Raw genomic sequence first — 24,756 nt, 5'->3', positions numbered from 1 at the left:
GAATTTTTAGGGGATTTTTAAGCCCTTTGGATGTTTTATTTTGATTTTTCCTCTCAGCCACTGCAAATAAAACCCTGTTAATACTCAGGATTTACAGGGAGTGAGGAATTCTCCAGCTCACAAAATCAGGATCGTTTTTTTTCCGAGGGAAAACTTGGAGGGAAAGAACAGCACAAAAACCAGCAAAATTGTTGAAGTTTGGGGTGAAAAAAAAAAAGGGGGAGAAAATTGAAAGCATGTGGGGATTTGGCCACACAGGAGAAGGGATGCGTGGGATTCTCCTTCCCTCGGTGCAAGCCAGGGATGAATCCCAGTGGGATTTTCCCTCCTTTACCAGCCATGATCCCACATTTCCCTTTGCAGAACCACAGCAACTCCGACGTGGTTTCCATCGACTGCGAGGTGAAGTTGGCTCCCAACGAGGAGCTGAACTTGCACTTGCGTGGAAATCTCTGGATGAAGTCTCTGAAAGCAGTGAGTGCTCCACAGAAAATGAGGATTTCCAGGGAAAATCCCCCAAGGGAACCCTCGCCCCCCCCCTCCTCCCCCAAAAACGTGGGATTTTTTTCCTTTCCCCAGGAAGCCCAGGTGGGCGTAGGGTGATTTTTGTTCCCAAAGCCACCCATCCTATTGGATTGTGAATCCACAGCACCTCGTCATGGATTGTTTAATTCCATAACTAATTAATTAATGCAAATTTAATTAATTTATAATCTCCTTTTTGCTGATGTTCTGCCCCACTCCTTGCCTGCCCTGCATCCTCATGGATGTAAACAGAATCCCTGGGGATACAAACCCATGGGAATGGGATAATGGGATGGGATGGGATGGGATGGGATGGGATGGGATGGGATGGGATGGGATGGGATGGGATGGGATGGGATGGGATGGATCCCATTGGGAATGGGGGTTCCTTTTCCATGTGGGATTCTCTGGGTGCAGCTGAAGTTCAAGACACTGAAGCTCACCACGATCGCCGCGCTCCAGCGGCGCTTCCGGAGTCCCTTCGTTTTCCAGGAGGAAGATCCCAGCCGCCAGGTGAGCCTTGGGACGGGGTGGATCCAGAATTTTGGGATTCTGACACACCCTGCCCTGATCCCACTGGCAAAATCCCTTTGGGAGGGACCCAGGTCCAGAGGAATCTCCTCATTCCGCAGGGCAAACCGAGCCAAATCCTTGGCAGAGAATTCCCAAAGGAAGGGGTGCTCAGCATTCCCACCATCCCCTTTTCCTCGCCATTCCTGCCCGGAATCTGCAGCGTTTTCTCTCCTCCAGATCACATTTGATATCTCCAAGCCCGAGGAATCACAGATTCCCATCTGGATCATCCTTGGGAGCACCTTTGGAGGTCTCCTGCTCCTGGCCCTGCTCGTCCTGGTGCTCTGGAAGGTGAGCTGAACATTTTGTAGGATTTTTGGAAATTCCCATGCATGGAGGGATCCATGTCCAGTGCCCCACGAGCTCCTCAACACCACCAAGAATCCTCAAAATCCCCTTTTCCACATAAAATATATCCAGGACCAACTTCCAGCTGATATCCCATTAAAAGCTCCCGGAATAACAATGGGATTTTTTTTCTCTTCCCTACCCACAGCTCGGGTTTTTCAAGAGCGGGAGCCGCCGGCGAGCGGCGGAGAGGGAGCAGAATTCCCAAGGGATGGAGTGAATCTGCTGGGGCCTGGAGCCCCCTCCCAGCTCCAGAGATTCCCGGGATCCCGAGGGATTTGGGGGCTGAGCTTGGCTTTGCAGCGGGATGAGAGAACACCCCTTGTGGAACAGCACTTAAAAGCCATAAAAACCCCTCAAACCTACAGAAAATTCTCCAAAAATTCTCCTCGGAGGAGCGCCAACTGGGATTCCATAAAAAGCACCTCAAACCAACCAAAGATTCACCAAAAGTCTCTTTGGAAGAGCTACCAACTTGGATTCCATAAAAAAAAAAAAAATACACTTCAAACCAATCAAAAATTCCCCAGAAATCTCCTTGGAGGAATTTCCAATCAGGATTCCATAAAAACCACCGCAAACCAACCAAAAATTCCCCAAAAGTCTCCTCGGAGGAGCTTCCAACTGGGATTCCCAAAAAAAACACCTCAAACCAACCAAAAATTCCCCAAAAATCTCCTCCAAGGAGCTTCCAACTGGAATTCAATTGAAAAAACACCTCAAACCAATCGAAAATTTTAAAAAATCTCCTTGGAGGTGCTTCCAACTTGAATTCCATAAAAAAGAAACCCCTCAAACCAACTGAAAATTCTCCAAAAAGTCTCCTCAGAGGAGCTTTCAACTGGAATTCCATAAAAAAAAAAAAAAGCCTCGAACCAACTGAATGTTCCATTAAAAACACCTCAAGCCAACTGAAAATTCCCAAAAAATCTCCTCGGAGGTGCTTCCAACCGGGATTTCACCGAGGTGGCAGCAGCAGGGACGAGGGGACACCGACGTGAGGGGTCCCTGATGTGGGGCTGGAAAACTCCTTAAAATAATAATAATAATAATAATAATGATAATTAATATCCAAAAAAAAAACCCCAAAAAACATGGATTGCTCCTTCCCGTGGCGGAGCTGTGGCAAATCCCGGGCTCTGCTGGCCACAGCTCTCAAACTGCCTTCGTTAAGTGGAGTAATTAAGTGGAGGCGTTAATTAGTCTGAATGCACTGAATGAAATTCTTGTGATTTCAAGCACCTTAAATGCCAAATCTCCAGCTGTACATAATTCTTCGAAAAAATAGGAAGGAGAGGGGGAAAAAAAAAAAAATATCATGCCAGAAAACAAACAAAAAAAAAAAATTAGAATGGATTTTTTAAAAATTTAAAATAGTTACAAAAAAAAAAATAAATTGAAAAATAATTTCTAAAAATTTAAAATTAATTTTGAGAAATTAATTAAAAAGCAGTTTGATGAGTTTTGTGGCAGCAGAGCAGTTTGGGGAGCCCACCTGTATCATACCTGTACATAGCTGGTGCCATGGAAATCATGGAATTTTGAGGGGCGGGAATTCGCCCTTGGCATAGCGGAATTATTTATGCTAATATTAATTTTATGGAGAAGAGGGAAGTGGAAGTTTTCTGAATGAAGGAGGAGGTTCGGGAAATATTCCTGGTATTTTTTAAGGATTAAAAATATGGTAATTTTAAAAATTCCTGGTGCGTGTTCCCTTTTTTCATGGATATGGGAGGGGCTGCTCCCATTCCTCTGGGATTGGGAGGGGGATGGATCCTGGAATTATCAGGATATATAAATATCCTGATTTATTACAGGATAATAATTATTTGTTATTTCCATGGGATGTGAGGTTTTCCCAGGATGTTTGAGAGGGATGAGCAGCCCTTGGGAGACCCAAATTTGGTATAAAAAGGGATTTTAAAATTCCCAAATCAGATTTTCCATGCTCAGCTGGAGCGGTAATTCTGCATTTTCCAATTTCTGATGGATTGGGAGCTCAGGGGTCGGGTTGGGGTTCAGGGATCTCCCGGAGAGCCCAAATCCTGGGATTCCTGTCCAGGAAGGATCCGTGAGCTCAGCCCTGATCCCACAGGATCCTTCCCTCCTTCCCTCCCACATTCCCAGGATTTGGATCCCAGCGCATGGAGGAAAACAGGTGGAGAGCAGCCAGGAATGGGCAGGATCCTTCAGGATTATTTCAGTAAAAATAAAAATATAAAATATATAAATATAAAAAATATAAATATAAAAAATATAAATATAAATATAAATATAAATATAAATATAAATATAAATATAAATATATCTTGTTCTATATAATTGGATATATTTTACATATCATATATAATTATATATATGTTTATAAATTATATATTATTTATATTTATTTTTATATTATTGATATTTCTATATTAAAAATTCAATATATAAATCTATTCAGATATTTTTGTACACTTAATCAGTCCCAAACCTAACAAGAAAAAAAATAAAAACAATAAAAAACCCATAATATCCAGAGGTATTCCCTATCCTTTGCCAAGGTAGCAGGACAGCATTCCATGACACGAGGCAGCAGGAATTCCTTGGGAAGCAGGATAAAAACCAGGAATACGCCCGAGGCAGGAGCAGCTCTTCCACAGCAAAGACCTTCCCCCTCTTGGGAATATTTTGGAATCAACTCCCAGGAATTTTTCTTGCTGCTCTGGAATCCTCTCCTCAGGAAAATGACACCTTCCACCATCCCAGGCTGCTCCAACCTGGCCCTGGACAATTCCAGGGATGTGGAAGTCACAGATTTTTTGGAGAACCTAAACCTGATCCTAAAGCTTTTCCCTCAAAGGACACGAACCCTGGGAAAAAAAAAAAAAAAAAAAAAAGGGAATTCCAAGGTAATTCCACATTCAACGTTTATTTCTTTGTCATACAAATAGAAACGTGTGCCCCAAATCTCGCCTGAAAGTTCTACCTGGATTGTTGTTTTTTGTTTTTTTCTTTAAAAAAAAAAAAAACAAAAACAAAACCAAAAACCCCATGGAACATTCGTTCATCCTGACAGTTAAAAAGCTGCGTGGGAAAGGAACAGAGGGTTCAGGAGCCTTGTCCCCAACAAGTGACATTTTCCTGTTGGGAGCATCTGCCTCTTCTCCCCAAAAGTTCTCGACGTTCCCGTATACAATCACTCACTCATCAGCCAAGAGGTTGATGAGAGGAGAAGTTTTTGTTTTTTTTCAATTTTTTTTTTGTAAAAATCAGTTTTACGAAGAGATTTTTTTTCCGACTGAAAGGAGTAAAAACCATGAAAAATTCCTCGAGTCCAATTCAGGGAGGCACGGACTCCAACGCTTCTTGGAAAAGCCAGGTTCAAGGAAGACTCTCTTTGGCGGCAGACGGCTCCATTAGGAAGATACAGCATCTGGAATCCCAAGAGTGCAGCTGGACAGACTTTGAGTCAAAAAAAAAAAAAAAAAAAAGAATAAAATAAAATAAAATAAAATCAAGGTGCGTGTTGAGCATTGAAACAACAGAGAAAAAACCCCAAGTTAAAAGCAGCTTGAAATGTTGGGACACACACAAACACAAATTTCCTACCCAGTGTCTAGGGATCCATGCATGATGTTTGGATAGGAGTGATGGCGCTACAGAAAAAGAAACGATGATTCCGGTGATTTTGGAAGTTTTTGGGGTTTTTTTTGTCCATGGGTTTATCCAATACTTACTGGAGCAGTGTCAATGAAGAGCCTCACCAAGGAATTCAGCCCCTCAGAGCTGAAATTTCCACCTGCATTTCCTAACAGAGCATCCCTCGCGTCTGTAGCCGTTGAGAACTGCTGCTCGAAAGGGAATTTTGATGTAAAACATGACTTTTGAAACGTTACCAACTTCTTCAGCATGAGCTGAAAGGTGTAAAAACCACGGTGAGGTGCAAGAGCAACACACTGCTCTGGGGGTGGACACTCCACTTTTAACCCAACTACCACAGAATTCCCAATTTTTCTTTTCCCACCTCACCGCGAGGAGTTTGAAATTCCAATTTCGCGAATAGCGTCGGACACGAAACGATCAACGGAAGCTACGTGGGGGATTCTTGTCATGGTGTTTAGAAAACCAAGGGATAACAAAGGGATTTAAAAACAAAACAAAACAAAAACAAAAACAAAAAAATAAAAAAAAAAAAAAGGACCAAAAATCTCAAACATCAGATTTGACTACAGGACAACAATGTGGCTTTTTCTGCCCCCACCCTCCTCCATCTCCACCCAAGAACTGAGGCCACAGACGGAATCCAGAGGAACCCAAAGGAACAGAGAAAAACAACTTCATGGACACGGGTGTATTCTGCTGTCTGGTGTCGTCCCGGGATAGCACCACCACGAAAGGTTGGACACGGCCTAGTGGAACTGGACAAACTCCTCCAGAGTTCTGGGGATCTGGTTTTGGTAGCTGATGTTGTAGATCCGCACGGCGCGGGCAGCCAGGCACTTGAGACTCAGCTTCATTTGAGTTTTAAGGAGGATTTCGGATACCCCGGTGGTACTTTTATCCAGAGGGGTTTTCTTCTGCTTGTTGGTCATGTCCGTGTGGGCGCCGGCCTCCACCAGGCTAATGATGATGGAGTGCAACGTCAAGAAGTCGCTGATGGGCCGGTGGTACTGCACAATGATGTGCAGGGGGCTGTTCCCCTCGTTGTCCACGGCGTTGACGTCGGCGCCGCAGTCCAGCAGCAGCTTGGTGACCAGGGCGTTGGGGAAGCTGCACACGTCGTTGGTGTGGAAATCGTCCACGGGCGTGCCGGAGTTGACGGCGTGGTGCAGCAGGCTGGAGCCGTCGCGCGTGCGCGGGTCCAGGTGGATCAGGTTGTAGATCTGCTTGTTGATGCGGGACTGGTCCTCCTCGCTGCACTGCGTCTTGGTGGAGATGCACACCAGGTAGAGGAAGGTGAAGATGTTGCACTCGTAGTTGTCCATGGCCGTGTGGATGTCGGTGTCCGGCGTGGTTTTGATGCGTGCCATGCCCTGCTCGATCTCCAGCACGCTGCAGCGCAGGACGCTCTCGATGTCCTTGGCCTTCACGGGCTCGTTCAGGTGGATCATCTGTGAGAAGACCTGAGCGAACCTCAGCAGGTCCTTGTGGGTGTTCCTGTTGCCTTTCTGCCGCAGGTGCAGGGCGTGCAGCCAGAGCTTGATGCACTGCTCGAACTCCATGTTGTCCGCGTAGACGGCGCCCCGGTAAATGATGGGGTGGGAGACGTCGATATTGTCCGAGCCCAGGATCCTCTCCCGCACTATGAGGCCTTCCATGTGAAGGGCATCTCTGTCCTGCCTAATGGACTCTAATTCCTGAGGGGTCCTGCATTCCGACCTGTTCCCGTAAGCCTCGATCTGGGGAAGCACCTCCTTCTCGATGACATTCTCGCTGTCGCGGTACCTCTCCAGCATGGCTAAATATAAATAGTGGTAAGTCTTCAAAATGTCATAGTTCTCCCTGTCGTTGGCAAACGAGGCCCCCAGCAGCTCCAGAGCTTCAATCCTGCTCCTCCTGTCACAGTCAGCGTGAGCCAGCAGCAGCTCCACCACGTCGGCCTTGCAGCTCTCGGCGGCCACTTTGAGCGGCGTCATGCCGTGACCGTTGACCATCATGGCCGCCTTCCACTTGACCAGCTCCCTGACGATCTCCAGGTGGCCGGCCTCAGCGGCGAAGTGCAGGGCGGTGGCCCCACAGTGGGCCTTGGCGTTGGGGTCGGCGTGCTGCTCCAGCAGATACCGCACCACGTCCGTGTGGCCCTTGTAGGCCGCGATCATCAGGCAGGTGTTGTCGTACTTGTTGGCGATGCTGATGTTGGCGTTGTTCTCCACCAGGTACTTCACAATGTCGAGCCGGCCATCAAAGCAGGCCGCCCGCAGCGGCGTCGAGTTGGTCACTGTGGTGTGGTTGACGTTGGCGCCGTGGCTCACCAACAGCTTGACCACCTCGAAGTGGCCGGCACCGGCCGCGCACCACAGCGCGGTGGCCCCGTCGATGACAAAGCTGTGAACAGGAGCACAGGGAATTAGGTTGACGCTCTTCTAAAAGCAGCTCACACTCAGTCATCAGCCTGGATTTCACAGCCAGCCCATCCCTGGATTTCAAGGAACTCGCCGGGATCGCCACGGGCAAGGAATGAGGCCAACGGAACACACGGAGCTTTGGAAGTTGGGAGCTTCAAAGTGGCCAAAGGGGTTTGGCCACCTTGAAGATCCCACTTACAAACTCCAGCCTCAGTTTAGAGAGGACTGGGAAGAAGAGTTCTAAAATTATCCCTTCAGTGCCACGAAGTGACACATTAAAGACCAAGAAAAACCTTAAAATGGACATTTTGACACAACCCCCACCCCCCCCCCCCCCCCCCCAGATTTAGGTACCAGCAGCAAAACTGGCTTCAAAATTCCTGATCACTTCCCCTGTCCCTCCTCTCCGAGCTGCAGATCCGCCAGCGCTTCCCTATTCGAGATCCCGTGCCCTGAACCAGCCCTGGTGACACAAATGGAACCTCAGGAAGAAAATAAAACCCAAAAAAGCAGAAGTTCTGAGCCAGGCTGTTCCACAGATCTGTGCCACATGGTGGCCCTGCAGATAATGGGGAAATGAGAGGACAGATCCCTCTTTTTAAGATGTTTTCATTCCCTTAACCCAGCACACGAAAGAAGGGATTTGTATTTCCCACTACCTGTTTTTTGAAGGATTTAAATGAAGAAACAGGCAGGATTCACACACCCTTCAAGGCGTGTCCCAAACATACAGGAAGGACAAATATTTCCAAATAGCCACATTCCCCAAAGTTAAAATAACCTCAAATCATCTTAAATTTCACTCTCACAGCGATTTTTAATCATTTGGTGAAGCCCTCATAGTTCCACAGCAACTGTTTGTAAATCCACCACCTCCAGAGGCTCTTTAAGATCTCAGAGAGAATTCCCAGTGAGATGTTCCTGATTTTTCAAATAAATCCATTAAAATATTTCTGTAGCGAGGTGGCAGGGGGGATGTTTTCATGAAGAGGATTTTTTTACAATTTGTCGGTGTTTTCAGGTTCCAAGTGGAAAACCCGAAGGAGAGGAGCTCCCGAGCCACTTTATGTGAGGCACAACAATCCCCGGGGATCACGTGGGCTCTGCTCCTCTCTCTGCATCCTTTGTGCCTCAGACAACTCCTCCTTCAATCCGTGCCAGGCACAGCCTCTGGAAAAAAAACATCCTCAGCCCAGCCAGGCAAAAAATCCAGCATGTGCTGTCTGCCAGGAGGAGAATTCCTCCAGGAACTCTCAACCTGCTTCTGACTGGAGAAAAAACAGCTGGAAGGGAAAAGGAAGGAATAAAAATCAAACCACGTAGGGAAGTGAAAACTGAACGGTGTGAGAATCCTTCCCTGAGATGGCACTGCCACCTGCAGGGCCAAAAATGTCCCAGAGAGACCACTCTGACCCAGCAGAAGTTCTGGGATGGGAATATTGTCCCGTCCACAGCTTCAAATGGGGAATTCCCAAATGGAAAAGGTATTCTTGGTTCATAAAGCATCAGGTGGGATCTCCAAGCACATAGCAATTTTTATTAGAAAATCACCAAGCTGTGGCCTCACTGTGGCCTCAAATCCCAGAATAATCTGGGATGGAAGGGACCCACAAGGGCCATCAAATCCCAGAATAATCTGGGTTGAAGGGACACACAAGGGCCATCAAGTGACAGAAGAGTGAGCTGGACAGGTCCTACCAGGGCCACCAAGTCCCAGAATATCCCAAGATGGAAGGGACACACAAGCACCACCAAGTCACGGAATAATCTGGGCTGGAAAGGGCTCTCAAGGGCCATGAAGTCACAGAAAAGTCTGAGCACCAAGAGGCCCACAAGGGCCAGCAAGGCACAGAATGAAACAACAGCCTGGGGTGGAAGGGGTCCACAAGGACATCAAGTGACAGAAAACAGAGCTGGAAGGGCCCACAAGAACTACCAAGGCAGGGAATAATCCGAGCTGGGACCACAAGGACCACCAGGTCACGGAACAGTCCTATCTGAAAAGAACCCACAAGCACCACCAAGTGACAGAATCCAGAGCTGACAAGGGCCCACAAGCACCACCAGGCTACAGAAGAGCCCGAATTGACAAGAACCCACAAGCACTATGAAATCACAAAACCCAGAGCAGCAAGAGCCCCACAAGGACCATCAGATCACGGAACACTCCGGGCAGCAGAGGCCTCCCAAGCCCCGGCAAACTCCCGAACAGCCGGAGGCCCACAAGGCCCTCCCAGCCGCGCTCTCTCGCTCAGCCCAGGCCGTGCCCGCCCCGCCGTGGCCGCACCCGGGGCTGTCCCGGCCGGGCCTCACGTACCCGTCGAAGCGGACGGTGCCGGTCTGCTGCGTGTGGACGCGGTAATGCTCGAGCAGCAGCCGCACCACCTTGGCGTGCCCGTTGCGGGCGGCGATGATGAGCGGCGTGGAGCGCTGCCCGCCGTGCTGGCTCACGTAGCCCAGCAGGTACTTGATGTCGCTCTCGGAGCGGTTCAGCAGCAGCGCGGCCAAGGTGAGCACGCGGCCCTCGCTGGCCGCCTTGTACACGTACCCCGCCAGCCCCTCCATGGCCGCCTCCGCCTCAGCGCGGCCCCGCCGCCCGCAACGGCCCCGCTCGGGCCGGCCCGGCTCTGCCCCGGCCCGCTCCGTCCTGGCGCGGCGCCCCGCGGGGCGCACATGCGGCCGCCCCGGGGCTCGCCGCCCCCCGGCCCCGGCCCCAGGCTCGCCGCCCCCTGATCCCGGCCCCAGTCCCGGCCCCGGCGGGAGCGCAGCCGCCGCCCGGCAGCCAAGGCGCGGCCCCCCCGCCCGCAGCGCGGGCCCGGCCGGCACCGCCGCGCTCCGCCCCGGAACCGCTCGGCAGCGCCCGGCAGCCAAGGCGGGGCCGGCCGGCAACAGCGGCGGAGCGGGGCCGTTCCGGGATCTAAACAGGCCCCGGACCGTGCAGGCCCAGCTGGGCCGTTCCGGGATCTAAACAGCCCTCAGAGCGTGCAGCCCCAGCTGTGCCATTCCAGGATCCCAAAGAACGAGGTAGGAAGAGCTCTCCAGAGTGTGCAGGCCGAGCCAGGGCGTTCCCAGATCCCAAACAGCCTCCAGGGAGCGCAGGCCAAGCTCTGCCATTCCCGGATCCCAAACAGCTTCCAGAGCACGGAGGCCAAGCTCTGCTGTTCCACGATCCCAAAGAACGAGGCTGGAGAAGCGCTCCACAGTGTAGAGGTTGGAGGCAGTGATGCTTTGAGGGACTACCTAGAACAGAGGCTAGTCAGTGTTAGAGGAATAAAGTAGGGATTTATTAAAAGGCCTTCAAAGGATAAACCTTGGGCAGTGCAAGAGCCTGGCCATGGTTCCACTCAAGATGGATCCGAGTCAGGAGTTTTCACAGTTTTAGCAGTCTTGCTCCATTTCTATACTGGGTTCATTGTCCAAGCCCAGCTCCAGGTTCTGCAGTCCCATCCTCCCAGACAGCTCTCCTCAATTCTCTGCTGTTTGCACTTTTTGGGGCTGGAGCTGCAGCGGTGTCCTTGGTTGTGGGGCTGGAAAAGGATTGTTTTGTGTGACTGAGCTGTGAGAAGAATGTGATGATATTTAATATGAAGTTCAGAGTTATATACCAGTGCAGTGCAGAATCTGGAAAATATGAAAGCCAAAACTTAAGGCATCAGCAGAACCGCCAGGGCACGACCAAGTTCAAAACACAGTAACACAGAAACTGCTCAGCTGCACTGTCACCACCTCAGCTTTTAGCCATGGCCTCTCCCTTTCTTGAAATAAAGTTACAGGACATCTCTGTCTCCTTTTTGAACATAAACCTCTGGTGTTTGTGAATTAATTTTCCTGACATCCCCAAGCAATAAAATGCAATAACACAGACACCTGCTAGGCCACACGTGCCACCAGCTCAGCTTTTAATCCTCATTTCCACTGCACGATCACTGAGGTTGGAAAAGACCTCCAAGGTCATAGAGTCCCAGCTGTGCCTGATGCCCACCTTGTCCCCAACAACACGTCCAGCCCTTCCTTGGACTCCAAATCTTCCTGGGCAGCCCCTGCCAAGGCCTGACCACCCTTTCCATGGAGAAATTAATCCTAAATCCAACCTAAACCTCAACTGGTGCAGTTTAAGAAAATGTCTCCTAATCCCAGCCCTTGTTCCCTGGGAGCAGAGCCCGACACTCCCTGGCTGCTCCCTCTTGTCAGGGAGCTGTGGAGAGTGAGATTGGGTTGGGTTGGGTTGGACTGAGTTGGGTTGGTTAGACTGGATTGGATTGGGTTAGGCTGTGTTGGTTGGACTGGGTTGGAATTTGTTCAGTTGGATTGGGCTTGGCTGGGCTGGGTTCAGCTGGACTGGGTCGGGCTGAGCTAGCTAGGCTGGGTTTAGTTGAGCTGGGTTGCTTGGGTTGACTTAGACTGAATCGGTCTCAGTTGGGTTCAGCTGGGCTGGGTTTGTTGGGCTGGGTTTGGGTCAATTTGTTTTTTTTTTTAAACCAGAACCAGCAGCTCCCATCACCTCAGCCATGCCCCATCCACCCCAGCACGCACAGGACCTTCACCCCTGGTTTTGGGGACACCGTCACCGGCCTTGTCACACACCTGCCACCTCAGCCCCCTGCCAGGCCACCTCCCTGGTGACATGAGCCACCCTGTGCCACACGAGCCACCAGCAGTAAGGGGACACCACCCCGGGCCCCGTCTGCCACACCATTGTGCTGTGGGGGATCGGGTCTCAGCCCCATTAATTATGAATTTGGAGTTCTGCCGCCAGAGCCGCGGTTCCTTGCGGGATGTGCATTATTCATGGAGCAGCAGCCGGAGCCTGGAGAGCCCAGGGGACACCGGGGGACACGAGGCAGGCCATGGCCAGCCCTGTTCAGAGCCACGTCCCCGTGTCAGGCACAGGGTGACAAGCAGGGTCCTGGTAAGATTAAGTGGCTCCGTTATCTCAATGATCTCGAATTTTCGGGGATATTTTTCCAGGTGTCCTGCTGGGGGAACAGGGATGGCCTGGGGAGGATCCCCTATTCCCTTCTGCTGCTTCTGGGAGCCCCCTCAACTTCAGAATTCCAGGCCAGAATTCCTTGGTGGAAGGCTGTGCCACAGCTCCCAGGGATTGTCCTGTTACCACTGCGAGGGAGTGGGGACAGGGTGGGATACACAGAGCTCCCAGCCCAGGGATGATGGAGCCTCCATGCCCAAACCAAGCCCTCCAGGAGGGTTTTGGTGCCTCCAACTTTCTTCCTTGTGAGGAAGGTGAGGCTCTGGCTGTGGCTGCCACATCCCTGGATCCCAAGGCCAGGCCAGACAGGGCTTGGAAAAACCTGGGATAATCCTGGGAAAATATCCCTGCCCCTGGCAGAATGCACCTTCCGATTTAGACCCCAAAATTCCAAACCCCAGCAGAGTGTGAATTTATCCCCGAGGGCTGCGAATCCCTCCCTGACCGACCGAATCCCAATGGATTTATCCAGCCAAAACCGAGAGCAGGGAACAGAGCAGGGACATCCTCATCTCCCGGCTCAGCGAGGCCGCGCTGTGCCGTGATCCAGGGAAATGGAAACTCGGGAAAAGCAGCGTTTGCTCGTGGCCAGATTCACGGGGAGCTCCCGCTCCTCATTCCCTATAAAGGAATATAGGGAATATGTCACTCGCAGTGATGGATTTGCATGGAATGCCCCGAGTGTTCCCCGCCAGCCTCTCCCCGCACTCATCCCAGCCTGGAGCATCCCGGTGTGCCCATCCCAGCCAGGAGCTCCTCGCTGCCCGGCACTGCGGGGGTTAGGGGCGATCCCGGCCACTTTCCCGGTGTTGGGGGGAGCGGGGAGCGGAGGGAAAATTGGTGAGCGGTGCGGGGAGCGGGGCCGTGCGGGGAGCGGGAGCGGAGCCGGGAGCGGGAGCGGGAGCAGAGCCGTGCCGGGAGCGGGAGCGGAGCCGGGAGCGGGAGCGGAGCCGGGAGCGGGAGCGGAGCCGTGCCGGGAGCGGGGCCGGGAGCGGGAGCGGGAGCGGAGCCGGGAGCGGGAGCGGAGCCGGGAGCGGGAGCGGGAGCGGGAGCGGAGCCGGGAGCGGGAGCGGAGCCGGGAGCGGAGCCGTGCCGGGAGCGGGAGCGGAGCCGGGAGCGGGAGCGGAGCCGTGCCGGGAGCGGAGCCGTGCCGGGAGCGGGCCCGGCCGTTCCCCCGCCCCACCGGGGCGGTCCCGGGGCCGCCCCCGCGCAGCCGCCGCTGCTCCGCGGGCCGGGCCGGGAGCGGACACCGGCACCGGGACAGGCACCGGGACAGGCACCGGGACAGGCAGCGGCTCCGGGAGCGGCTCCGGGAGCGGCTCCGGGACCCCGGGCCGGGCTCATGCAGGGCTCGGCACGGCGCCGGCCGTTCCCGGCCGCGGCCCCGGGCTCACCCCCGCCCGCCGGGCCGCTCTACCCGGGCAGGTGAGCGCGGCCGGGGCTGGGAGGGGGTGGGAAAAGCCGCCCCTCATTCCTTGGGATCCTCACCCCATCCAATCCCCCCGGCTCAGCCTGCTCTGCGCTTCCCGGGACTGCCCGGCCCCTTCCCGGGTACCACCCCCGGATGCTGCGGGGCTCGGGGCATGCCCAGGGTCGGGATCCGGGACATCCCAAGGGTCGAGTCCGCGGCATCCCCAGGGTCGGGGTCTGGGGCATCCCGAGGGTTGGGATCCGATACATCCCCAGGGTCGAGATCCGGGACATCCCCAGGATCGGGGTCCAGGATCTCCCAAGGGTCGGGTCCGGGGCGTCCCCGGGATCAGGATCGGGGCATCCTCAGGATCGGGGTCCTCCCAAAGTTCCCCCACTCTGCTTCCTCTGGGGCACCCCGGCGTACCTGTGTTCTCCCAGCCAGTCCAGGGTTTGACAGACTCTTCCAGGGAGCCGCAGCATTCCCAGCTCATCCAGGGTGCCCCATCCTCACCCTCCAGCTCTCGGGCTTCACTGAATCATCCCAGAGCGCTTTGGGGTGGAAGGGACCTTTAAGATCCTCTCAGTCCCTGGGCAGGGACACCTGGCGTGGACTTCGGGCCCTGGGCTCAGGCAGCCCAAGCTCGGGGCTGATCCAGCTGGTCTCAGCGCCAGGAGAGGCATGGATCCACTTTTCCTGCAGGGAGGATCCAGAGGTGCTGGAGAGGCATTTCATGGAAAGGCTCCATCGGGGCTGGATCCTCTGCAGAGGCAGGGGGTGTTGGCAGCAGGAGCTGAAGGTGATGCTGCATCCAGAGCGTCCCAGTGTGGAATTCCGCCGGGCACCGCCGCATTTTTAGCTCTCAGCTCAACTCCTGGGAGTTTGGATCTTGCTTCCATCGTGCAAAAGTTAAAAATAGTTGCGCTTAATTCAGCACTTTTCACCTTGCTGAAGAGAGAGGGAGGGTCAGGGATGGCGACGGCTCCGTGCTCTCCTGCTCTGCCTGCTCCTCAGCTCTGTTATCCCACAGATCCCAGGGAAACGCGGCTTTGGTGCGGGAGAACGGCTGTGCCTCCTCCCGGAGCTGCTCCATGGCTCTGTGTCCCTCTGTCCCCTCCAGGCACGGCGCTGTGAAGGCCGAGGACACCTTCAAGACGACCCCGTTCCACCTGGACCTGTGGTTCTACTTCACCCTGCAGAACTGGGTGCTGGATTTCGGGCGCCCCATCGCCATGGTGAGTGAGGGGACAGGGCCAGGGGGTCCCCCAGCGCTGTCCCCTGCACCAGAGGGGTGGCCTCGAGGAGCTGGGACCTGCTCTGGTGTCACTGGGGCCAGCTTCAGTCTCCTGGGAAAGCTGCTCCCTGTTTCCTCTCCCACACCTTTGTTTTCACACCAAAAAGGGATCTGGGAGGTTCCTCCTGCTCTTGCCCGTTTCTCACCTGTATTACCTGGGGCTGCTGCTTCCAGAAGTGGCCATTCCGTTGAAATGGAATTTTTTTTAGAGCTGGAAGCTGGCAGAAGGTTCGGGAAGATGCAGGATCCCAAGTGCCTTCCTTGACCCCACAACTTGCTAGCAGCAGGCAGGGCTGGGAGGGAAAACTTCCAGAGGGTGATTTTTGGGAGTTTGCTCCAAGAAAAGCCCTACCCAACCCTCCTGAAGTCCAACTGAGCATTCCCAAGCAATCCCAACATTTTCCCTCTCCCTCTCCCCTCAGATCATCCTCCCTCTGGAATGGTTTCCTCTGAACAAACCCAGCGCTGGAGATTATTTCCACATGGCTTACAACGTTATCACCCCCTTCCTGCTGCTGAAGGTAAACCTGGGAATGTCCAGGGGTTTTGCCATTCTTGGTTTTGTAAAGTTTCAGAGGTTTTTAAGGTGTTGGTTATTCCCAAATTCCTGCCACAAGGAAGAGTTAAGAGGGTTTGTGATGCCTCCTTTTAAAGAGCACCTCCATTTCCTGCTTCCCCCTGGAATTCTGGCTCCAGGAGGAGTCAGAGCCCTTTTCCCAAATGATATTTTCAGGACAACATCCATCCTTGGCTTAAAGGACAGCTGGAAGCAGGGTGGATTTTCTAAATTGCTCAGAGCTTAATTCCACTTGCTCTTTGATGACCTTGGGACTGTGGCTGGAGCTGGAATTTATCCGGCTCCAGCTGCCAACCTCTGGATCCCATAAACCATTCATGAGGTCGAAATTCTGTCAGATCATCAGGAATCTTTCCCTATTAAGAAAGCAATTACAAATCAATTTTGACCTCCATTAGCTGGGAGTTATGGCCTGAGATGGAAATGATTCTCTCTCGATATTCCGGGTGGATTTAAACGCTGGGAGGCAAAAAGGGAATATCCAGGATGTGAGAGCTGACCCTTCCCAGGTGATTTCTGCAGGCTGGGGGTGGGGGGGGTGGTGCTCAGCACCGAGGGTTCATCCCCAGAAAAATTCCAGCTGTTATCCAGGATGCATTTCCCAGGCCCAGGGTTTGTCCCACCCTCCAGGACCTTGTGCTCTCCTTGTCCTCCTGTGACGTTCGTGCCGCAGTTCCAGGGAAAGGGGAAGTTAAATTAAAATTAAACACAAGTAAGGAGCTTTTCCCTGCTTGGGGAGGGCTGTAAAGCTGATTTAGGGAGAGGGGAGGGCCTGGTTGATCCCAAAACTGGGACACTCGTGATCCAGCCAAAGCTGGAGAACTCCTGGAGCTGGGATCTGGCTTTGGAGGTCTTCCCTACTTTTGCAAAAAAAAAAAAAAAAAAAAAAAAAAAAAAAAAAAAAAAAAAAAAAAAAAAAAAAAATTCTGCTGCTTCCCAGAATTCCTGCTCCTATTCCAAGGCTTGTCCCAGGCCCTGAGGCATCCTCAGGTGCAGGGAGAGCCCAGCACTGAAAGCAGAGCCCAAAAAGTTGTCCCGAGTGGTTTTGTGGCACTCAGCTCCTCCTGGCTGTGGCGTCAGAGGGAGCTGAGTCCCATTCCATCGGGAAAAAAAAGGGAAAAGAGCCCCAAAAGGTTCACTTGGAGAATCCTGAAGTGTCTGGCCAGGGAGGGGAGCGTGAGGAGCTCTGTGCTGGAGGCTCTGCTGCCACTGGAGGGCACATCCAACCTTCCAATCCTCTCCAGAGGCAGGAAAACCATGGAGAAACCATGGAAAACAGTGGGAAACCACGGTCTTTCCTCCCTGGTCAACGAGCTTTGCTCATTTTTGGTGAAATTTCTGGGTACTCCAAAACCCAGCAAGGGCAGGAGCTTCTTCCTCCTCGAGAGGCTGGAACAGAGGAGGGGCAGAGTTAAAGGAATAAAATAGAGATTTGTTAAAATGTCTTCAAAGGATTCACCGTGGGAAGTGCAAGAGCCCAGCCACGGGATGGACACAGGATGGACACGGGGTGGACATGGGATGAACACGGGATGGACACGGGATGGACACAGGGATGGACACGGGATGGACACTGGATGGACACGGGATGGACACAGGGATGGACACAGGGTGGACACGGGATGGACACGGGATGGACACAGGGTGGACACGGGATGGACACAGGATGGACACGGGGTGGACATGGGATGAACACGGGATGGACACGGGATGGACACAGGGATGGACACGGGATGGACACTGGATGGACACGGGATGGACACAGGGATGGACACAGGGTGGACACGGGATGGACACGGGATGGACACAGGGTGGACACGGGATGGACACAGGATGGACACGGGGTGGACATGGGATGAACACGGGATGGACACGGGATGGACACAGGGATGGACACGGGATGGACACAGGGTGGACACAGGATGGACACGGGATGGACACGGGATGGACACAGGGTGGACATGGGATGGACACAGGATGGACACTGGATGGACACTGGATGGACACAGGGATGGACACAGGATGGACACTGGATGGACACGGGATGGACACAGGGATGGACACAGGGATGGACACGGGATGGACACAGGGTGGACACAGGATGGACACGGGATGGACACGGGATGGACACGGGGTGGACATGGGATGAACACGGGATGGACACGGGATGGACACAGGGATGGACACAGGATGGACACTGGATGGACACGGGATGGACACAGGGATGGACACAGGGTGGACACGGGATGGACACTGGATGGACACTGGATGGACACAGGGATGGACACAGGGTGGACACGGGATGGACACTGGATGGACACTGGATGGACACAGGATGGACACAGGGTGGATGCGGGATGGACACTGGATGGACACTGGATGGACACAAGGATGGACACGGGGTGGACAGTGGATGGACACAGGGTGGGCACAGGATGGACACGGGGATGGACACGGGATGGACACGGGGATGGACACGGGGGTGGACACGGGGATGGACACGGGATGGACACAGGGTGGACACAGAGTGGATCCGAGTCAGGAGTTCTCACACTTTTATCAGTTTTGCTCCATTCCCACATTGGGGTTCACTGTCCCATCCCAGCTCCAGGCTCTGCAGTGCCACCCTCCCAGATTCTCCCCTCAGTTCTCTCTGTTTGCACTTTTGGGGTGAAGCTGCAGCGCTGTCCTCGGCTGTGGGGCTGGACCAGGATTGTTTTGTGTGCCTGAGCCGCGAGCAGAACGCGATAACATTTAATAAATTCACAGTTACGCGTCGACGCCGTGCAGAATCTGAAAAACACAAACCCCAAAACTCAATCCCTCTCTCCTCACTCCCTCCCTGTGCCTGCAGCTCATCGAGAGGTCCCCCAAGACCCTGCCCAGGTCCATGGTCTACGTCAGCATCATCACCTTCGTGATGGGGGCCAGCATCCACCTGGTGGGAGACTCGGTGAACCACCGGCTGATCTTCAGTGGCTACCAGCACCACCTGTCCGTCAGGGAGAACCCCATCATCAGGAACCTCAAACCAGAGACCCTGGTAAGATCCTGAGCTGCCTCCAAACGTTTCTAAAACCTCCGTTCGTGAACCTTGCCGAGCTTTTGTGCCGTTGGCTGGGATTTTCACCACCCTGTTCCTGTTCCTGCCGCAGATCGATTCCTTCGAGCTGCTCTACTACTACGATGAGTATTTGGGGCACTCCATGTGGTGAGTGAGGGATTCCCGGGGAGTCCAGAGGTTATGGGATGGCTCGGGGAGGAGAGGGGCAAGGGCAGAGATTAAAGTGGGGGGAAAAAAATAAAAGACGCTGCGGCAGAGCTGGCGGGGGGATAACGTTCTGCTGGGCAGGGTGATGAGGGTGGATCTGGAAGTCTCTGGGAAATCCCCTCTGCTCAGGGATATTTCTGAGATGTGGCAGTTGTTGGATGGACAGGGGAACAATTTGTCCTTCCAGAAGGTTCCTCCTCGCCGCCAGCACCCTCAAACACCCTGAACACCCCAAAACGCCCCAAATGCCCCAAATAACCCAAACATCCTGAATAACTCAAACACCCTGAACACCCCAAAACGCCCCAAATGCCCCAAATAACCCAAACATCCTGAATAACCCAAACACCCTGAGCACCCCAAAGAACCCCAAATAACCCAAACACCCCAAACATCCTGAATAACCCAGACACCCAGAACACCCCAAAATGCCCCCAATACCCCAAATAACCCAAACATCCTGAATAACCCAAACACCCTGAGCACCCCAAAGAACCCCAAATAACCCAAACACCCCAAACATCCCAAACACCCTGAACACCCCAAAACATCCCAAATAACCCAAACACCCCAAACATCCTGAACAACCTGAACACCCCGACCCCAGCCCCAAAGATCCAGAATGCCCCAAAGATGCCAAACACCCTCAAAACGCCCCAAACACCCCAGAACAGGGAATTCCACAGGTGCAGGGAATTCCAGAGGTGCAGGAATCTCAGAACAGGGAATTCCAGAGGTGCAGGAATCTCCAAGCAGGGAATTCCAGAGCTGCTCCATCCCCAGCTGAACCCACGGGACCAGCTCCGTGTCTGGGATGGATTTTGGGGGAGTTCCAGCCCCTTCCAGGCTCATCCCAGCTCTGGGAATTGTTTTTTATTGCAGGTACATCCCGTTTTTCCTGATCCTGTTCATTTACTTCACCGGGTGCTTCACTCCCGTTTTGGAGCAGAGCAGGATGCCCCTGGCTGCCCTGCTCCTGGTGGGGCCCAGCAGCCTCTACTACTGGTGAGTGCCTTCCCTCCCTCTGGAATTCCACAGGAATATTCCAGGAAGAGCTTCTCCCTTCCCCAGGGTTCCCCAGGGCTCCGCAGGGCTGGAAAATCCAATTAAACCTCGTGGGAATTTGCAGCCACTTGAATCTCTGGGAGCTGGGACAGACCCAGGGACACCCAGGAGAATCCCAGGGACACCCAGGAGAATCCCAGGGACACCCAGGAGAATCCCAGGGATACCCAGGAGAATCCCAGGGACACCCAGGAGAATCCCAGGGATACCCAGGACAATCCCAGGGACATCCAGGAGAATCCCAGGGACATCCAGGAGAATCCCAGGGACACCCAGGAGAATCCCAGGGACACCCAGGAGAATCCCAGGGATACCCAGGAGAATCCCAGGGACACCCAGGACAATCCCAGGGACATCCAGGACAATCCCATGTTTTCCCTGCATTCCCAGGATCACCACTGATCCCAGAAAATCTGGGAATTCTCTCCCTGCACTCACCTGTGATCCCATCAAATTTGGGAATTCTCTCCCTGCACTCACCTGTGATCCCATCAAATCTGGGAATTCTCTCCCTGCACTCGCCTGTGATCCCATCAAATCTGGGAATTCTCTCCCTGCACTCACCTGTGATCCCATCAAATCTGGGAATTCTCTCCCTGCACTCGCCTGTGATCCCATCAAATCTGGGAATTCTCTCCCTGCACTCACCTGTGATCCCATCAAATCTGGGAATTTTCTCCCTGCACTCGCCTGTGATCCCATCAAATTTGGGAACTCTCTCCCTGCACTCGCCTGTGATCCCATCAAATTTGGGAACGCTGTCCCCGCCCTCCCGGGCTCAGCAGGAATTTTTTCCCTGGCAGGTACCTGGTGACAGAGGGACAGATCTTCATCCTCTTCATCTTCACCTTCTTCGCCATGATGGCTCTGGTGATGCACCAGAGGCGCAAGGGGCTGGTGCTGGACAGCAACGGGCTCTTCCTCTTCCACTCCTTCATCATCACCCTCCTCCTCATCGCCCTCTGGGTGGGCTGGCTCTGGAACGACAGAATCCTGCGGAAAAAATATCCCGGGGTGATTTACATCCCAGAGCCCTGGGCCTTCTACACCCTGCACATGAACAACCTGCACGAGGCCAAGGGCACTTTGTGAGTTTTGATATTTTTGAGAGGAAAGTGGGAAGGGGGGGGAGAAAAAAAAAAAACAAAAAACAACAAAAACGAAAATAAAATTAAAAAAAAAAAAAAAAGGGAAAAAAAAAAGGAGGAGAAGGAAAAACAAATTTAGTTTTTTTTTTTCTAATGTAGATTCACGTATTTCGAATAAATTGCTGAGCGGTGGTGGATGTGTGATGGTTGTACCTGGTCAGGGAGGGGGGAGCTTAATTAAAATTAATTAATTAATTAATTAATTAATTGCCTGGGAGTTCTCCCCGTGCTCGGCTCTGGGTGCTGAGCGCAGGGATGGGGCGGGAGAGGGCAATTCCCTAAAAATGGTCCCCAAATTCCACCAGGAATGGGGAGAATTCCTGGGGTTTCTGCACCAGCACATTCTGCTTTCACTCAGACCTGAGAATTCCTGAGAATTCCCAAAAAAATCTCCCAAAAATCCACCAGGAATGGGGAGAATTCCTGGGGTTTCTGCTCTCACAAATGGGGAAAATCCCAAAAAACGTCCCCAAAATCCACCAGGAATGGGGAGAATTCCAGGGATTTCTGCACCAGCACCTTCAGCTCTCACTGAGAATTCCTGAGAATTCCCCAAAAAATGTCCCAAAAATCCACCAGGAATGGGGTAAATTCCTGGGGTTTCTGCACCAGCACCTTCAGCTCTCATTCAGACCTGAGAATTCCTGAGAATTCCCAAAAAATCTCCCCAAAATCCATCAGGAATGGGGAGAATTCCAGGGATTTCTGCACCAGCACCTTCAGCTCTCATTGAAAATTCCTGAGAATTCCCCAAATAATTTTTTTTGGGGGGGATTTTTTTTTTTTTCTTTTGGGGGATTTTTGGGGAATTTTTACATTATTAGGTTTTTTGGGGGGGGGGGAATTTTTAAATTATTATTTTTGGAGGTTGAAATTTTTAAATTATTATTTTTTGGGGGGGATTTTTTTTCGTGGGGATTTTTTTTTTGGGGGGGAAGGGATTTTTTTTTTTTTTTTTGGGGGGGGGTGGGGGAGGGATTTTGCATTTGGGTACTTTTGAATTTTGGGATTATTTTGGGGGGATTTCCCTCCTCCTCTCCCATCTCCCGACCTCAGTGCGAGTCGCCGTCCTTTGGGATGATCAAACCTTGGCCGAAATTCCCTTTCCCGGCTCAGCTCCCGTAGCCATAGCAGCGAGCTTTCATGACGTGGATTTACGGGATTTTATTACGTGGATTTACAGGATTTTATTACATTGATTGATTTACAGCCGCACTTTAACCCCGAGCTCAGACAAAAGCGGCAGCAGCCGCCTCCTCTCCTGCCAGGAAACCAAAAAACCCCCGGATTTCCCCCAAAATCATGGTGAGTGAATCCCGACACGACCCCGGATCTGCGCCCAGAAATCCGATTTTAAAGCTGTCCTGCTTTTTTTTTTTTTTTTTTTTTTTTAGATTTTAATTTAATTTTGTATTTTATTTTTCTCTCTGCCTTCCCGCTCCAGGCGAAGTTTCTATCCCAGGATCAAATTAATGGTAGGTCCGGGTTTGTTCTGCTCCGGGAGTTCATTAAACCCCAGATTAAATTTATATTTATGTTTATATTAAAAAATATATAATTTGGGGGTATTTTTCCTCTCCCGAAGTGTCTCGTTCTGGGCTTGTTCTCCCTCAGTCCCTCTCCTCCCAGCTCTGCCGGGAGCTGCTGCCTGGGAAAACGAGGAAATCTCCCCAGTTCCATTAAAATTTTAAACTGGAAAAAGCGAGGAGCAGAGGGCGAGCATCCCCCTCCCAGTCCCGCAGCAGAAATTCCAGGTGCCCCAATCCCGATTCTGGAGGAGGAAGAGGAGGAGGAGGAGGAGGAGGAGGAGGAGGAAGGAGCCGCAGGGGATCCGAATTCCCACTGCGAGCCCCCCTTGGGAAAGGGGAGTCCAGGGAGTGCTCCGGGAATGGCAGAAGGAAGCAGAAATAAGAGAATTAATAAGAGAATTATTGCAAATCTGATAATCCAGGGATTGGCGAGGGGAGGAGGAGGAGGAGGAGGAGGAGGAGGAGGCGGCCGGGGGCACGGGAGGACACAGAGCCCACGGACAGCCCGGGACAACACCGGGACAACACCGGGACAACACCGGGACAACACCGGGAACATCCCGGAGCATCTCCCGGGTGTCCCCGGCAGAGAGGGCTGGGGACAGAGGGGACAAGGACGGGGCGGCCCCGAGCCAGGCTCAGATCCAGGCTCAGACCCAGGATCTGATCCAGGCTGAGTTTTCTCGCCCGGCAGGAGCAGGAGGGAGCCGGGAGTGGGGTGGGAAAAAGAGGAAGAGGAGGGAGAGGAGGAAGAAGAGGAAGAGGGGGGAGAGGAGGAAGAGGAGGGAGAGGAGGAAGAGGAGGGAGAGGAGGAAGAGGAGGGAGAGGGGGAAGAGGAGGAAGAGGAGGGAGAGGAGGAAGAGGAGGGAGAGGGGGAAGAGGAGGAAGAGGAGGAAGAGGGGGGAGAGGAGGAAGAGCTCCCGGCAGGATCTGGGTCAGCGGCCAGCCGGGATTTGCTGCGTGGAGAGAGAGGGGGAGATGGGGGAGAACTCGGGGTTCTCCACATCCAGAATCCTCCAAAATCTTCCACCTCCAAAACCTTCCACGTCCATCATCTTCCACCTCCAAAAGTCTTCTTCCACCTCCAAAAATCTTCCAGAATCTTCCGCCTCCAAAATCTTCCCTCTCCATCATTCTCCGCCTGCAAAATCCTTCAGCATCCTCCCCCTCCTTCCTCCAGCCTTTCCCTCATCACCCTCGCTCCCTCTCCCACCCCCACCGAGGCAGGACAAACACTTTTAAACAAACTCCTCCGATTCGGGCGCGTTCCTCGGGCCGGAGGGCCCCATTTAGAGCCCCTGGAACGCGACACCCCCGAGCCCGACCCAGATCCCGGCTGGAATTTTTCCAGGGCAGGGAGCGGAGCTCAATGGGAGCTCCGGCGGCGTACCGAGTTTTTGGTTTTTAATTAGAGTTCAAGGAATGTTTTTCCCTGTACGACAAGAAGCAAAAAGGGAAGATCCAAGGCTCGGACCTGCTGGCGGTGATGAGGTGCCTGGGAGCCAGCCCCACTCCGGAGAGGTGCAGAGACACCTGCAGCTGCACAGGATCGGTGAGCGACCAGCACCGCCACCAAAAACGGCACCGAACGAGGAAAAAAATCCATTTTTCTGGAGTTGGGGCTGTTCCAGGAGGGAACGTCCAGCCAGGGCAGTCCACCAGAAGTTGTTGTGATGCGTTAAATCCAGCTCAGGGATTAAAACAGTGCCGTTAAAAATAATAATAATAATAAAATAAAAAATTAAAAATAATGATAAATTTTAAAAAATAATAATATAAAAATATTTTTTTAAAAAATAAAAAATAATGGTAAATTTTAAAAAATTAAAAAGCGGGAGAGAGATATATTGATATGGATTTGGAGGGTGGGGGGGACTGTCCAGGCTGACCAACCAGAGGTGGAAGAGCACACAAGGATGTTCAGCTGAAAGTCTGTAAGGAAAACCAAGCATAAAAAACAAGGAATTGCGAGATCCTGGGG

The 24,756-nt window shown here is 52.7% G+C and overlaps 3 protein-coding genes across 3 annotated transcripts in view; 2 read left to right on the top strand and 1 right to left on the bottom strand.

The window, feature by feature from the left end:
- ITGA11 (integrin subunit alpha 11) overlaps positions 1 to 2,928 on the top strand; it is a 37,589-nt gene extending 34,661 nt beyond the window's left edge. The window contains exons 27-30 of the mRNA XM_062501843.1: positions 364 to 474; positions 943 to 1,038; positions 1,276 to 1,389; positions 1,595 to 2,928. Of these exons, the coding sequence (XP_062357827.1) occupies positions 364 to 474; positions 943 to 1,038; positions 1,276 to 1,389; positions 1,595 to 1,666 (393 nt within the window). The 3' untranslated portion in view covers positions 1,667 to 2,928. The remainder of the gene's footprint in view (positions 1 to 363; positions 475 to 942; positions 1,039 to 1,275; positions 1,390 to 1,594) is intronic.
- A 2,836-nt stretch (positions 2,929 to 5,764) lies between these two features.
- Positions 5,765 to 10,129, bottom strand: FEM1B (fem-1 homolog B). The gene is made up of 2 exons (XM_062501527.1): positions 9,811 to 10,129; positions 5,765 to 7,473 (listed from the first exon to the last, which is right to left on the bottom strand). The coding sequence occupies exons 1-2, from the start codon at positions 10,056 to 10,058 to the stop codon at positions 5,838 to 5,840; spliced, it is 1,884 nt and encodes a 627-aa protein (XP_062357511.1). The 5' UTR covers positions 10,059 to 10,129; the 3' UTR covers positions 5,765 to 5,837.
- A 3,670-nt stretch (positions 10,130 to 13,799) lies between these two features.
- Positions 13,800 to 21,379, top strand: CLN6 (CLN6 transmembrane ER protein). Its single transcript, XM_062501559.1, has 7 exons — positions 13,800 to 13,905; positions 15,012 to 15,126; positions 15,608 to 15,706; positions 18,617 to 18,805; positions 18,918 to 18,973; positions 19,916 to 20,038; positions 20,902 to 21,379. Exons 1-7 carry the CDS (start codon positions 13,823 to 13,825, stop codon positions 21,188 to 21,190), a joined length of 954 nt encoding a protein of 317 aa, XP_062357543.1. The 5' UTR covers positions 13,800 to 13,822; the 3' UTR covers positions 21,191 to 21,379.
- The last annotated feature ends 3,377 nt before the right edge of the window (positions 21,380 to 24,756 follow it).

The sequence above is a fragment of the Cinclus cinclus genome, chromosome 13, assembly GCF_963662255.1.
Source record: "Cinclus cinclus chromosome 13, bCinCin1.1, whole genome shotgun sequence".
Classification (NCBI taxonomy): Eukaryota; Metazoa; Chordata; class Aves; order Passeriformes; family Cinclidae; genus Cinclus; species Cinclus cinclus.
This window is presented reverse-complemented; position numbering and strand designations above follow the sequence as displayed.